Here is a 16,463-nt window from a genome sequence, read left to right as displayed (position 1 = left end):
TTATACAATGTTTTTGACCTCTAATTTGTCATATGGTTTATTTTAATGAATGATTCGGATCTTTCTACTATTATTTAATGAATGAATGACGAGTGTTCATTCCGGAACTAATTAACGGAGAAAGCTTCGTAAATGACAACAAGAGAAGGGAAAATGAATATTTTTGCTTATAAAAAATGCTGTAAAAAGCAAAATCAAACAAACTTAGAGGGCTTGAGTGATTTGATGGGTGTGTTCAAGTTCGTTGAATTTAGGCTTTAGAAATTGATTGAAGTCGACATGTTCACATGTTTAATTCGAAGTTTAGAACTAGAGTTAATTAGTGTTATTATTTTTGTGGTTTGGTGGCCAGTTTTACTTGTGTGCTTTTAAGTATTCGACCTCACACAAATAATACTACGAGTATTTGTTTATAAAACTTATACTAAAAGTTATGGTACCACAGTTTAGAAGTGTTTAGTATATGAACTCTGAGCGTAAGAAATTGAAAATCAAATTAAATAGTATCTGAAAATGTTTTGGTTTTCTTTTTGATATTTGGTTTTGCTTGAGACCAAATTAAATTCTCAGTATGGTCTATGATTTTTGAATTTACATAATGGGTTGATGTCTCATTTACGGAAAAATATCTGTACTGCAGACTTTACTTAAGTTTAGGTATTGTCACTTTAAAAAAAGTTACAAATTAAACTTTTGAATTTGATAACATACATAGCCCTTAAATTTTACATAACCTCCCTTAAATTTTATATAATCTTCCATGCTTTACTTAAAATAAGTACTGCATGTTTTACCTAATATTTTTTCTTTATTTATAAGGTTTTTAGACCTTCAGAAAAACAAAATTTGAATCTCACATTCTCACACTTTCTACATTTATAAAAGTGAATTACTTTGGGAGTTTGGGTTTAAGGAACACATCCAAAAACGAGAGCACTAACATAAATAAAAATACTTGACTATTGAATAAAATACCTCTTCTTTGTAGGGATGAAAATTGTATCATTACGGTACCTCCAATATGCTCTAAACCGTATTAATAATAATCATCTCAACAAATCTCTTACCCTTCAAGTTTCCGGTCACTGAATTAAGATGTGGCACCAGGTCAGAGTTATATATGTAGGGTGGGTAAAATCGAGCTACTTAGGAATCAAAGGGCAAACCATCTTAGGAAGGTCGTAACCTGCCATTACATGTTGACTAGTTCCGAAATTTTCTTCACACAATGGGCAGAAAATGGTTGGGACGTCGATGGATAGACTATAGAAATCACCTCAACTTATTTTTAAGATTTGATCTTTGATTTTAATTCAAATGTCAAAATCTAAATGCAATGACGTATTAGTGACAACCATAATTGATGTGTTCAAAACTTATAAAATAACACTCTCTCCGTCCCATATTAAATGTCCAATTTTGACTTGTCAAGTCTTCTCCTAAAAACTTTGACCGTGAAAATATTTGTCTATATTATACAACATTTCATATAAGATATATGGATGGGTTGAGTTTTCAATGTACTTTTCATTGGTATAAATTTTGTACACTATTATATAACACAAAAAAAAAAATATTTATGGTCAAAGTTGCAAACACAAGACTTGACAAGTCAAAATTGGACATTTAATATGGGACGGAAAAAGTAATTGACATAAACTGAACAAATTTTTTATATACTTTCTTAACCAACTTACACGATCTTTGCATTGATAGGCGTCTAAATTAATCTGAATTGTATTATTGTACATTCGTTTTTATGTTATACAGTGCAAAATGATTAACTCAACAAAAAGCTTAAGGCCTCTCCCTAAGGGGTCATCGACCAATTCATCGACGGGTCTTCGACAAAGAAGACATAGGGACTGACCTCATCGATGGCTTCTTCCTTCGTGAGGTTTCGATCGGTCGAAGCATGTTGACGAGGAGAAAGTAGGGCAGCCTTTTCTTTTTCTTCTTTTTTTTTTATTTGATTTTTTATGTGAAAGTCGAATAACTTCTTTTTTTTTTTTTTTTTTTTTTTTGATTTTTATGTGTGTGTAAGGCTGTATGTGCAGGTGAACAAAAAAGAAAGAAGATAAATTTTTATATATTAACATTATTAGTCCCTCATGTTTTACATATATTTATATATATATTTATATAAATTTCAGTTTAGACCTTAAAGTATTATTTTATTGGGATTTGTTAGTGACAACCCTTAGGGTTGTCAGTAAAAATTAATTAGGTGCATTAAAATTTATATCTTGCTGTTAGGAAAATCAGGGAGCAGTTTTTAATATATAATGTACAAGTTTTTAAGCATGTAATAAGTTGTTATGGCTGTCATTATCATTTTCCTATTTTATTTATAATTTAGTTTTGAAAGTTTTCAAATGTTTTAAGGTTAATTATATTATGTGAAAATTAATATAATATTTTTTTTATTAATAAAAATGTTTAATTTATTGTTTGGATAAATTTAAAATAAAATAAATAAAAGTTGTGGAAGAGGTGTGGAAGAGGGGTTATAGGAAGTAAGTGTGGAAGAGGTTGATAAAAGAGGTGTGGTTAGGGAGAGGCCTACTAGGAAACCTTTTGTAAAGGTAATTTGAGGAGAGTCAAAAGTCATTTGAACCCAATGTGAAGGAGACAAAAAAAAAATATATATATATATCTACGTTTTATATCCGGAACCGAAGCAGCCGTTCTTCGACGACTATAGTGACTTATATCATTCACCTAATATTCATTATTCAACCTCTTAGAATTAAATAATTGAAGGCCTACAATAGACTCGTGTCTTCCAAAAGTTACCTATTATGTTCCTATTTGGTCATGCTCAATTAGCATAAACCAGTTTAGTTAACTTTAATGTCATGATCTGGAGAAACATTAATGTTGTGTTTGTGAGTTTAGATTGGGAGGGAAAGACGATTACCCACAAATGGAGTGGTAAAACATTCAAGTTTTTACTCATGAGTTGAGGGGTTCAAACTTTGACGGGACCTCATGGGGTTTTTCCTATAATAGAGTTATATGGTGGGTTTAGGCTACCCAACATTGTTTGCGTTTGTGGGTGTTTGGGGTTGCCTTTCACCATTGAGTTACCCTGGTTAACACTTAACAGGAATTTATTCGATGATTGTTATAAAAAGTTGAGAGATATAGAAAAGAAAAACAAAAAACGAAAAACAGAAATTAATGAAAAATAAACTGATTTAGTTAATTTTCAGATAGTAAAATATAGTTAAAAAAGAAGTTGTTTCTTTTCGATTATTTCATACATGCAAGGAAATTATTTAAATCAGAACACCACATAACTCTCATCTGATCTATCTTATGTTTCTTCCTTGCCATAACACCACATAAGTCCCATCCATATTCCTTTTTGCCTTGCCCTACCTTCATTAAAAGAGCTTGAGAAGATGACTCATGAAGACGATATAATTCAGGATATAGATTTAGCAAAGGTTTAGAATATTACTTGAATTACAAACTGAGTAAATTAGTCTCAATAAGGCTTTGGGTTGTCGAAACCCTATTTTTCAAGCCTAAAAAGTGGTTCATTAAAAAAAATGACTATCGCAAATAGCTGTACTTTGATTACAATTAAAGAAGCCTAAAGTATAACATTAAAATCATGATGATTATAATCAAATTCAAAACTCAAATCCATATAAATGATGATAAACTGTGATCGAATAAAAAATATTTGGATTTTTCTAATAACTGTATAAAAAACTTATAATTTCCATATTAAAAGCCCATAGACTATCATTAACAAAACTCAAAATATTTAAGTGAAATAGTACGACCATGTTTTATCAATATAAAAACAATTCATTGTTTTGATAGATAAATATGAAAGGCCAGCCAAACATGTGTAATAACTCGTTTCAATATCTTAACTCCTACTAATTGTCAATTAAGATTTGAAAGCTCCAATATTAGCCCAGGTGCCTCCTCATCTGTTATGATCCAAACCAGGATCGCAAAGCAACCAAGATACCGATAATTCGAATAACTGGTTGAGTTTACAGAAAATGTATAGTTTATGTACATATTTAACTCCAAACGATATCTTTTCTATAGAGGCTTATACCATGTATTGCTTACTTTGCACTTAAGCCCATGACCAATTCAAGGCGCTCTTTGAGTCTTTGTGACTACTATCCAGTTCAGTTAACTATTCAAATGTCATTATAACACTGACGCAAAAGATTTAAATGGTTCATCTGATGCGAAAGAGTGAGAACCCATGCTACACATTCTAGAATCCTGCAGTTCTAGCTGTCTTTTAACCCATGGTGGATCATGTGGGTTAAGCCAAAGGGCTTCACCACTACCTTTGTGCCTGAAATCGGGTTCTCTTGGATTAGCCTTACACTTTCTTAAATCCTTCCACTCGTATGGATTTGCAAAGAACACTTGCCATAGATAAAGACGCTTTCTTTGTCTTTCTAAAGCTGATTCTCTTTGATCTGCAACATCAGGTAGTGCACCAGATAAGAAATAAGAACTTGAATAAAAGAAATTGAGCTCATGACAACCCATTGCTAAATAATAAATCTATTCAGGTTATATGTTATCACTAATGAATTGAATAAAAAACAGTTAAAAAAAAAGGATGCATGCCAACTTCTTATTATTGCATACAACCTAAATTGCATTGTTTGAAAAATTAGACTTTCATGGTAGTTATGTAGTTTTTGTAATCAAATGTAACACACAATAGTTACAGTATTTTAAAGTATTGAGGACAGAAAGTTTTGGGTCAACCGGGACTTGAGCCAGCTCATTTTGCACTAGGTAAAAAAAAAATCAGGATTAGAGGGGTAAGCTGAGAATCAACAAAAGATATTAGAGGCATATTTAACAATCCAAATGCAAGTAGAAGCTCAAAATTTTCCCAAGTACTTCATTTGATTAGATATTCATCCCCAAGGTTCGTAAATATGCTCTATTTGTTTTGTATATCCACATTAACTAATGCACTAACTCTACGGACAACGATATATTTCCACAATCAACGAGACGCTGATACTTGATAGTTAGTTATAATAGAGTAGGTAACTATGTTATGTCTATATTGAAGTCAGTCTAAAAAGGGGATCATGAATAATCAATAACTCGGTATCATGCTTGATTTTACTAGCCACCTAAAGCTAAATTGAACACCATCCATCATGAGAGAACCTGCCTCTTGGATTGATGGCTGGATCACGAAAGTACACAGATTATGTGTTTTGTTAACATACACAAACAGATAGTATAAAACCATTTTTAGAATCGCGAGCCTTTTTTATAAAACCTGTTTTTAATTCAACACACATAATAGCCCTTTATAGACACGCAAATTAACAGTTTATTAGCATTGCAACAGCTGCAAATTGTCAATTCAGCAGAAACTATTCTACATGCATGCGGATGGAGTCAGTGTATCAAAATACTTTGACTGAAACAGGCCAATAAAACAAATCAAAGTGAGAGGCCGTGGTCGGGTGGGGGTGGGGATGGGGAGATGATGTTTAAACTGAACTATATTCATCAAGACATGGAACTTACCTTCTATGTTCTGACACTGTTGATTGTTATTTGCAACATAGTTGATTTCTTTCACTATAACCTGCAATGGGAGTTGGGAAAACAACCACCAAAAAATTATAAAATAGAGAAATAATATTCAACAGTTCTGACAAACAAGGTTTTCAAATGTATTCGGATAAGTTCCAATAACTTCTCAGAATTAAAAACAGTAAAACACGAGACAAGAAGAATTGAGATATAGAAAAGTCTTTAGGAGATTTTTTCAGTTTTGACGAGAAAGTTACTGACATACTCAGATGATTATTAGGATAACGTTCTGTTTTCTTTTAAAATTTCCCCCTTTTAAGATTTTGCTCGTCATATTCTGTTTTTTTTATTAAAACAAAAACGAAAGAACATTTTAAACCAATATTCTCTTATTTTAATGTCATAGTTTAGACAATGTTTAATTATTTCCCAATTAAGTATCCGAAGTTCTGAACAGCAAGTAAATATTTGAAGAGTATAATCTATTTCCTTTCATTTAGAAGAGCATAAAATTAATGATACTATGGAAATATGAACCTAAGGCACTTATTAAAGCCTAAAGGTAATTTTGGTGTTCTCAACCAATAACAATGGAAATGCCCACCAAAAAAGCACATAGAATACATAACTGAAAGTGATAAGACCTGACTCAATAACAGAATGCATACAAACACAAAGTAGCATTTAGGAATAGGATAGATAGATTAATCGACTAATGGAGATTGATCAGCTCTCTAACTGTTTAATTTAACAAGGTAAACCTAAAATCCCAATGAATCAAAAGTCGATTCTTACTAACCATAACCCTAAACCCCTATATTTTCTTATAATCCCCAAAATCCCAACTAAATAAGATTCTGGCAGTACTGTCTAACTAACAGTAAGATGTCTCTGATAATAGTATCATATCCTTAATTATAACACCTAAATGATACTGTAAAAGTTAATGCAGGATGTTGTGCTACGTCACCTAACAGAATGTCCAAAACAGAGCTAAAAGAGTCACATCTTGACGCTACATACTGGCGTAACACTACACTCAGGAAGATGCAGACTCCTTAAAACTAGGCATTTAAGTTAAAGTGTTAAACATATCCAGACGTAAAGGTAGGAAGCACCATGTCTTTTATTACTTAAAGATAAAAATTTTTCCAAAGTTTCCTTAAGAATATAACTCAAACATTCCAAGCGTTTTCAAGTTAGTTGTAAAGTTGTTTTAACAAAATAGAAGTTCAGGAACTCACACGTTTTTTTTTTAAAGATATATAGTAACAAACCTTGTTTTTCAGTTTGGTGCTTCCATCGTCACAAGTTATAGTGGATGACCTTAAATACCCTGAAACATATATACAATCATTTGGTTTTATATGTTGTATAGATAACTCCGCCATATCATCCCACATGTCCAAAAATATCCTGCAGGAATGAAAAAACATATGTTTGCTTACTAACAACTCACAAAAGAAAATAAAAACATACAACTTTAAAATTATTTACAATGCCATTGAGAATTTATTTTCATCCCAATTGGTGTAAACTGCAAAAGAACATGTACATATTGACTTTTCCAACTACTGACAACGTGAAACGCTTCAAGTTTCAAAATATGACTCCCCATTTGCAGCTTAAGTGGATATTTAATCTTACAGCTATTTCTCTCAATGAAGAATCCTAAAAATCCTAATAAAGAAGTAGCATATGATGCAAGCGTAAGCACAAAAAGAAGATGAATTTATCCATTATCATACGGTACACCCAAAAAAAGATGATCACCGCAGCCATTGATAATGTAATATATGTTAATCTGATGTGACTGAGAGTTGGTTACGAACTACTATATATCGTCTTTTCTTAGCCATGATCTTGCCGCCACTAATTCACGAAGATAAATTTCTCCATAAAGCGATTGGTGTTGCCACCGAAAAACTGTTTTTATTTAGCATGGTTTTAAAGGGCGTCACTTGTCAGACACTCATAGACTATGGCATCTCACAGGATCATGGGTTATGCATCTCAAAGGATCATGGATAGCATCTTACGACGAAATCGTTTTTTAAGTGGCCTAAAAATAACCCACACCTTTTGTATGTTACCCATTGTAAATACAGAACCGTACATGAGATTTTCATCCAACAAAAGAATCCTCTAAAATACTTGTTATACGTGATACCAGTGGTGAATCAAAGCTAAGTTTGACACTCATCATGCTCTGCTTTAAAGGTCGAGGCATTAGACGCTCGACAAATCCCCTTCATTCTTATACCAAAATTCTAACAAACTTAATCACTCCTCCATAACATTTCCACCAATTAAATAACAGTACTTAAATCGACGTTTTACATTTCTACATGACAACATACAAAATCTTTGAGGTTGCCTTTGAACTGCCTTCTATAATTCGTATCCTAGAGTAACTAATACGTTTTAAAGATAATCTCTTCGGTGTTCACTAGAAATTCTATTTTTCTCTTAAAAGTCCAAACTTTCCATAAAAACATTGGATTTTATGAATAATAAACATGTGCATAAAACATAACCGTCTCTAGAAATAAGAGTAAACAAACATTTTGATACAATAGTTTTATCTGTATCCTAACTTATTAACCATAATTAGCAAAATCCTGAAATATTTATTAAAACCAATATGTACAACATTTTATTAATGGGGAAATGTTAGGTAAAACATGCAGTACTTATTTTACGTAAAGCATGCAGTACCTATCTTAGGTAAAGCATGCAGTACCTATCTTAGGTAAAGCACGGAGGTTATGTAAAATTCAGGGCTATGTATGTTTATCAAATTCAAAGATTTAATTTGTAATTTTTTTTAAGTGGCCGTAACTAAGTTTAGGTAAAGTAGGAAAAGTTTGCGGTACGGTCATTTTCACTTTATTAATATACGGAAAAAAAAAAAAAGAGAGAGAAGCATAAACCTACGTGAGAAATTTATTGGGCCCATCTGGTGACTGGACTTTGAGCTGGGTATGAGCAACAAGGGCACCGCCTTCTCTAGTGTAGGATTTAATTGGAGATATAATTGTCCCGATAAAAGAGACGGAATTTAATAATTTTTTTTGAAATTGGATTGTGAGTGGGCGTTGTGTTTTTAGAGTTTGTTGATATATTAAACTACTTTTTTCAACGGATGATGATGATGACGATGAAATGAAACGACTGATGTTTTTGGGTTGTAAAAGTGATCGGAGACGACTGATGGTTGTTGTTGACATGGCGGAATTTGGGGGTTTTGTTTTTCCGGACGTGGTGGTTTTTCGTGGGTTTGTATGTATATGTATATTTATGGGCTTATTGAAGTTTTTAGTTGGATTAAGCCATTTGTTTACAATGTCCAACAAAAAAATATTGTAACAAAAGAATGAAAGATCAAAATAAATGGAAAGTGATATTCCTGTCTTTTAACCATCCGCAAGACTAGCTATAGCCCAGTGATATCAGGTTTTGATTCTTATCAGGGTTTTCTTCTTCTCAAATTTATTTAGGTTTCTTTTTAAGCAAATGCTAAATATAGCCCTAAGAGCTGTATTTAACGTGCATAAAAAAATTTGTACCTTCCATATTAAAAATTCGCCCCTGATTTTCATGGTAAATGTATAAATAATCTATGCACCTTAAACATAGCCCTAAAGGCTGTATATAGCAAACCCCTTCTCTTTAAAGGTATTAGGTATATGATTGTTTCGAAATCACTGAGTGCAATAGATGACGTTGTCGTGAGCAATCATAATTGTATTTTTTTATAAAAAAAAAAATTAACCATCCGCAACAATTAATAATGTTTAACATTTTCTTATATTATCGGTAACAATTAAGTGCATTTCAAACATTTTTTTTTATCTCGAATTAAATTAGATATGTATTTGGATTTTATTTCTTCTTTGAATAGTAAATTTTGGGTCTAACGATATTGTATTTTCACATGTTCATTTTCAATTTTAACAGAAATCTGAATATTTCCAGGAAAATTTATGTTGTTTAGCATGAAAAGCATTTTGCCCACACTCATATTGATATAATAATATAACAACCCTTGTTTCTTTCTTTCGTTTCTCCATAATATATTGCATTCTTTCTTATTAGTATATCAGGTGACTAATCAACCTAAAAGTTATTGATCCAGTTCAAAGATAAAGAAAAAAAAAAAAAACTGTAAATACTAATTCAATTGTATAAAACACACATGGAGTATTTTTTTATATGGATGTATATATGTAACTTGTGCATTTGGACATTTATAAATACAGTGAGTAAAATTAAGGTAATAGATTACGGGAACTAAAATTAACGGGAACAAAAAATAACACTAAGAATAATATTCAGTGGACAGAAAGTTACGGGACCCAAAAATAACATTAAACAATATAACTTTCGAGCGCATTACAGATAAGTTTATACGAATATGTCATTCCTATCAATATGTAACATCTCTTTAAAGAAAAAAATAAACGAACATATCAACATCAAAATAATGTATCTTAGTAGCTACGAATGTATATCAACAAAAGCAAAAGATAATTTAACCATGACCCGATGCAAACCTTAGGCAGAACTAGATTCGAACATATGTCCAATGCCTCTAAGAATCGACACGAAAACGCCGTCATCATTATCACCTCCCGAACTATGAGATCTACTTGAATGAACTTCATAAACATTCGATGCATTCGAAGTACCAAAAGGGAAGGAATCACCTCCCACTATATTGTGACCGTTTGAATCACTTGAAGGAACATCGTAAACATCTGGTGTATTTGAAGTACCAAAACGAGATGTGTCACCATTTTTGGTTACTTTTTCATTAGCCAAATCTATTGCCAATTGGCCTAATTCAACCACGTTGTTTGGGTCAATAAGTTTGGAATCCAAACTAGAATTTTTCACACCATCATGACCCGTTCCTGACCCACTAGATACACAAAGAGGATGAACCATGAAGTTGCATCCTTTGCATTGGTAAGCAAGACCCTTAATCGGGTTATGACAAATTTGACAAGGCGATGTTTGGTTAAATTTTGGTTTCATAACAAAAAGTCTCAATTGGTGAGGGTGTTTGGCTGTAGATATGAGCCATCTTGTAGGACATTTCGCACAATATTCGTGCAAGTTAAACTTACATGTGGTGCAAGTGAACCTTGTCCCTGTTCCTATGACCTTGCAGCCATCACAATGGTAGGTTGTATTGGACGCGAGTCGGGTTAGTCTGTGAGGCGGATGCATGAAGTGTGCGAGCGATGTGGCGGATGGTTGAGCCATCTTGATTGATCTTCTTATTGGTAATGTTTAACCGTGTGATATGATCAAGAGTGTAAGTTCTAATTGGTATTTATAGTTCTCGGTAGTAAAATACTAAAATGTTTGAACAAGTGAAATACTACATAGATTTGAATTGTTCTCTTGGGAATTAGTCTAATTTATCACTCCTCTTGCAAGTGGTTATATAAATTAGTAGTATAAAACAAAAAGAGCATGCCTTAGAAGAATAGTCATTAGGATGATTTATACGGATTTGGTCTTAATTATTATTTAATTACTATATATGTTAATTATCTTCGAGAAATTGTTTTGACTACTTAAAACAAAAGCTTTTTAAGTCATTATCCCCTTAAAACCAAAGGTTTTTACTTAACTATAATTCATTTGTTAGTGTGTTGTGTCGTGATGATATGTGCACTATCATAATTTATCACATATCACTAATAATAATAATAATAATAATAATAATAATAATAATAATAATAATAAATAATAATAATAATAATAATAATAATAATAATAATAATTAGTATATACGTAGTAGAAAATATTCAGTAGTATGTTTGATGGTGTATGGAAAGGAAAACTTAAATGGAATGTATCCCCACCTTTTATAAATATCGTATAACTTGTTATTTTAAGGTTAAGATGATCTTTTATTATTATTATTATTATTATTTATTTAGAACCCACATCCTCTTGTTTAACATATAATCCTGGTGAACGCTAAACCAGAGTCCTTTGATAATATCGTACTTTTTTAGAAGTGTCTTTCATTAGCAAAAGGATACTATCACCGGTCAAAACGTTTACAACAAGGGTCGACAAGAGCTTCTTTGACACTGATAAGTAAGAAAGTATTTGGTGACTTTGAAATATTTAAACTGATGAAATCTTGTGAAAATGAGCAAAAAGTTCACGAAATCGGTTCTTGTTAATCTGTCATATTACATTACATAAAACTTTATAGTCATATTACATTACATAAAACTTTATAGGACTATAAGTCTATAACAAAGAGACCTGGAGAGGTGCACAAAAGTTTACTTGCCTTGCCAATGGCTTGGCAGTTTGACCACATTGTAATCTCATTAATGACAATGTTTATTAATGACAAGGTTTATGAACAGTAACTGCTCTTAACCATCATTTATATAAGCTCATGCAATTATTAAACAAATCAACATTTGGCTGAATTGGTTTCGGCTATTGCCTTTAGATTTGTTGTTCGCGGGTTCGACCCCCATAGTCCTCTTATTTTTATAAGTATATGACTGAAAGTTTACAACCTTCTTTATTATTGCCACGTGTATTTTTTTTGGGGTATACGTGTTCTTCTTCGATATATTATGAACAAAATACATAGCAGGTGCCATTACTTTAGTGTATCTTCCTATCCTTTCTTGCTTCCATACATTTGGATTTAAAAGGCTGTAATTGGTATGTTGTTTATCATTCATTTTAACAATTAAATTAGATATTATCTTTGAATAACTCTGATTGTTAGTTTAAGGGGAATTTTTTTAATTATAAAAATCTTTTACTAAAGGTTTTATTTAATTTCGATTTGTGACAAATTTGTCTTATGAAACTTTGAGCATTAGATAAAAAAGAATGGAATTATTCATATTTTTGGGTTTCTTAGGTTCATCTAGATGATGTAACCTAACTATATGGTAACCACATAAAAGGATTAATCTTTTCAAATATTAATATCATTAATTAAACATTATGTAATCTCATATCTGAGTGAATTATTGTTGGTATATCAAGTATGATGATCAATAATGCATTTGCCCCTGTTTCTTCTTGCCAGCTTCTTCATCTACGAGGAACAGGTTTTTCAACATTTTCCACTGTAAGTGATTGCTTAGTCTTTCAGATTTGCAATGTTTTTCTAGCAATTAAATTTCAACCTAATTTTTACATTTTAGTTGAATCTTTGCAATTCTCATCAACGATGCTACCCAACGTGTTTGTTGTTTCTCAGTCTACTTTATTGTGCTAAAATATTTTAAACTTCTATTCCAAATACGAATACACAAGTTCACAAATGTTGATAGAACAATATGAAAATGCAAATACACCTATATGAATACTGTTTTAAATGTTATTAGTCTTTATTTCTATTAGCTGCGCAGAATCTTATTTGTTAATTCCAATATGCAGTCAGCCACACGTTGTAACAACAAGCGTACACGTGAAATTTCTAAACAAACTACCGGCCCATCTACTTCTAGAAATGTTGCTTATACCGGTGAACAATCACGTCGTCAAGCCTCTCGACGTGCATCTATCTTAAATAACAACTTCAGGGTCAGTTCATCTGAACAAGAAAGTTCCTCATCAAATCCCTTGGGCCTCAATGTAGGCTTACACTCTCAGTCTACAGACCAATATCTTCTTTCTCCTGAATATATTGATATTGGAGACTGCACAAATGTTTGTCAATATTGTGGAGCTTTGTTTTGGTTTGACAAGCGAGCTTTGTCTACACCTTCTGGGCAGTGCCCCGTATACATAGTTTGTTGTAAACGTGGAGCTGTGTCAACTCAGTTTCCAGTAGACCCACCTGATACAATACGCCGTTTGTTTCAAGACAACCATTTTATGAACAATATACGTGCATATAACTCCATGTTTTCAATGACTTCATTTGGAGCAAAAGTAGATGAGTCAGTCAATCAAGGAAATGGGCCATACGTGTTTAAAGTTACAGGCCAGATTTCTCATTGGCTAGGTTCCCTTTGTCCTCTACCTGGTGAACGTCCTAGGTTACTGCAGATGTATATTTTTGGTTCCGAGAATGAAGTATCAAATCGTCTCAGTGCTTTTTCACTACATCACGCCATGAGCTATCTCCTGAGGTTGTTTCTGCTTTAGCATCTACACTGAACCAAACTAATGAATACATCCGTCTTTTTAAAAGTGCTAAAGATTACTGCCTAATGCCCAAAATTCCTGATTTCGTTATTAGGCTTCATGACTATGATAGGCTGAAGAACTACGGCCTTCCCACTCCTGGAACCTTAGGTGCAATAGTTACCGACGAAGGTTCAGCTTCTGAAGATTTTGATATTGTTGTGCGTAGCAAAGATAACACACCCCATAGAGTTAGCAAACTACATCCTGCATACATGCCATTACAATATCCACTTCTATTCCCACATGCTGAACAGGGCTGGTCACCAACACTTCGACTTGCTGATACATTAGAAACGTCTAACCGCAACTTGACAATGAACATGTTCTATAAATTTCAAATTCACGAAAGGGCAAATCTATACACACATTTGCTACATTGCTGGTAGGTTGTACCAACAGTATTTAGTTGACGCTTACGTTTCTATAGAACATGAACGATTGGACTACGTTCGACGCAACCAGAATGATCTTCGTTGCGAATTCTTACAAGGGGTGTATGATGCTTTATCTACGGGAGATGTTGAAGGTCGTGAAATTGGAAAGCGGGTTATTCTTCCAGCGTCATTTACTGGTGGCCCGAGATACATGTATCAACACTATCAGGACGCACTAGCTATATGTAGAGTTCACAAAAACCCTCAGTACTTTATTACATTCACATGCAATGTCAAATGGCGAGAGATTCAGCGTAAACTTTCAAAAACCAATGCAACACCCCTGGATAGACCAAATATTGTCGTTCGGGTCTTCCAGTTGAAAGTGAAGTCTTTTATGAACTACTTAAAGACTTCCCAACTTTTTGGCGCCGTTACCGCAGGTTGTTATACAAGTTTCTAACTCTTTGTATACCATAATTTTTTTTTCCTACTTCTTCCTGTTATATTATTATATCTTTATCACTAAAAAGTTGTTTCTTGCAGAGGTTTATACTATAGAATTTCAAAAACGTGGCCTGCCACATTGCCACATACTTTTGTGGGTCTCATCAGAATATATTATTCGAGATGCAACAGATTTGGATAAGTACATATGTGCGGAGTTGCCAAATCAATCTATAGACCCTGTTCTCTATAGAATTGTAACAGATAGTATGTTACACGGACCTTGCGGTTTAGCCAAAACGAATGCTTCATGCATGTTTGAAGGTCATTGCTCAAAGTCATTCCCGAAGCCTTATGAATCTGTTACACGATTCGATTCTCATGGTTATGTTCATTACAAAAGACGACGTACAGGTGATCACTTCATCAAAGCAGGTATTCCCTTAGACAATGGTTTCGTTGTCCCTTACAATGAAGACCTTTGTAGACACTTCGATGCACACATTAACGTTGAGTATTGCGGATGGAGCATGCTTATTAAATACCTGTTCAAATATATCTCAAAAGGAGTTAATCGAGTTAAATATCAAATTTCCAGCCACTCAGCTTCTACTTCATCAGAAAATCCTGAACGGTCTTCTAATGTAGTCAATGAAATTGATAACTTTCTGGATGGTCGTTTCGTTTGTCCTCATGAGGCAGTATGGCGCATTCTCAACTTCCCTATTCATCATAGACATCCACCTGTTCAGATACTTGTTGTACATCTAGAAGGAAAGCAAACAGTAAGCTTTAGAGCTTCACAGAAGCTTTCTAACGTGGTCAGAAATCCAGCTCTCGCACGCACTACATTAACTGAATGGCTAGCAAATAATCGGCGCGAACTAGCCTCTAACATTCCTCGCGAACAGACCGGCTTGGATTTGAAGTACACACAATACCCATCTCAATACACCTGGCATGGGAACACAAAAAGTTGGATTCGTAGAGCTACAAATAGAGTTGCCAGTGTTAGTCGGCTGGTCTACGTCTACCCAACCTGTGGTAACCTCTTCTATCTTAGATTACTTCTAACTCATCAAGTAGGATGCACTTCCTTTGAAGATATACGTACTGTCGCAGGCGTCACATATGACAGTTACCGTCTAGCCTGTGAAAAATTGGGCCTCATTGGAGACGATCGAGAATGGTCACAAACACTCTCAGAGGCATCTAATTGGGCAACTTCACCTGAGCTCAGGTCTTTGTTCATTCATATGTTGCTGTTCTGTGAAATCTCAAATCCTTTAGCTTTATGGACCGACCATTGGCAAAACATGGGAGAAGACATTATTTATCAACTATCTCATGTTTCATCTGCATCTTCTTCTATAGCTTTGAGTTGCGACATACGTGAATACATTCTTTACGAGCTCGAACTCTTACTGAAATCCAACTCTGAATCAAACTCTCTGTCAGATTTTGGACTACCTTTGCCAACAAAGTCATCGCTTTCACCGTTAACAAATCGTCTTCTACTTGAAGAAAAAACATACGACAGAGAGGCATTGTGCATCGAACACACAACTCTTCATTCTGCATTAAACTCGGAACAATTACACATCTACAACCACGTTTGCAATAACCTTAACAATTCTTCACAGATACTTCTCTTCATATACGGCCATGGGGGCTCGGGGAAAACATTTCTTTGGAAAACAATAATTTCAGCTCTGAGATCTACAGGAAAAATTGTCCTGGCTGTGGCTGCCTCTGGAATCGCGTCATTACTACTGCCAGGAGGCAGAACAGCCCATTCAAGATTCAAGATACCTTTGGACTTAACTGAAGAATCCACCTGCCACATAAAAAAAACACTCAACTTTCGAAACTTCTTTTAGAAACCTACCT

The 16,463-nt window shown here is 33.5% G+C and overlaps 2 protein-coding genes across 2 annotated transcripts; one reads left to right on the top strand and one right to left on the bottom strand.

Annotated features, from left to right (window-relative positions):
• Positions 1-3,864: 3,864 nt before the first annotated feature.
• On the bottom strand, positions 3,865-8,901 carry LOC122608069 (protein OSB1, mitochondrial-like). The gene is made up of 4 exons (XM_043781155.1): positions 8,494-8,901; positions 6,834-6,972; positions 5,548-5,608; positions 3,865-4,463 (listed from the first exon to the last, which is right to left on the bottom strand). Exons 1-4 carry the CDS (start codon positions 8,784-8,786, stop codon positions 4,183-4,185), a joined length of 774 nt encoding a protein of 257 aa, XP_043637090.1. The 5' UTR covers positions 8,787-8,901; the 3' UTR covers positions 3,865-4,182.
• A 4,089-nt stretch (positions 8,902-12,990) lies between these two features.
• On the top strand, positions 12,991-16,453 carry LOC122608910. Its single transcript, XM_043781981.1, has 4 exons — positions 12,991-13,694; positions 13,805-14,074; positions 14,139-14,569; positions 14,673-16,453. Exons 1-4 carry the CDS (start codon positions 12,991-12,993, stop codon positions 16,451-16,453), a joined length of 3,186 nt encoding a protein of 1,061 aa, XP_043637916.1.
• Positions 16,454-16,463: the final 10 nt, after the last annotated feature.

Source organism: Erigeron canadensis, chromosome 7 (genome assembly GCF_010389155.1).
Source record: "Erigeron canadensis isolate Cc75 chromosome 7, C_canadensis_v1, whole genome shotgun sequence".
In the NCBI taxonomy this organism is placed as follows: Eukaryota; Viridiplantae; Streptophyta; class Magnoliopsida; order Asterales; family Asteraceae; genus Erigeron; species Erigeron canadensis.
The sequence above is the reverse complement of the archived record's forward strand: the minus strand, read 5'-3'. Positions and strand labels throughout refer to the sequence as shown.

What these genes read in the sequence shown, in the direction of transcription:
- LOC122608910 (XM_043781981.1), top strand. Translation starts at nt 12,991, where the DNA reads ATGCAGTCAGCCACACGTTGTAACAACAAGCGTACACGTGAAATTTCT. An exon ending in GCCATGAGCTATCTCCTGAG is followed by an intron (nt 13,695 to 13,804) that starts GTTGTTTCTGCT and finishes TTTCGTTATTAG; the next exon opens with GCTTCATGACTATGATAGGC. An exon ending in CGCAACTTGACAATGAACAT is followed by an intron (nt 14,075 to 14,138) that starts GTTCTATAAATT and finishes CATTGCTGGTAG; the next exon opens with GTTGTACCAACAGTATTTAG.
- LOC122608069 (XM_043781155.1), bottom strand. Translation starts at nt 8,786, where the DNA reads ATGTCAACAACAACCATCAGTCGTCTCCGATCACTTTTACAACCCAAA. An exon ending in GGGCCCAATAAATTTCTCAC is followed by an intron (nt 6,973 to 8,493) that starts GTAGGTTTATGC and finishes TCATTCCTGCAG; the next exon opens with GATATTTTTGGACATGTGGG. An exon ending in ACAGTGTCAGAACATAGAAG is followed by an intron (nt 4,464 to 5,547) that starts GTAAGTTCCATG and finishes CTGATGTTGCAG; the next exon opens with ATCAAAGAGAATCAGCTTTA.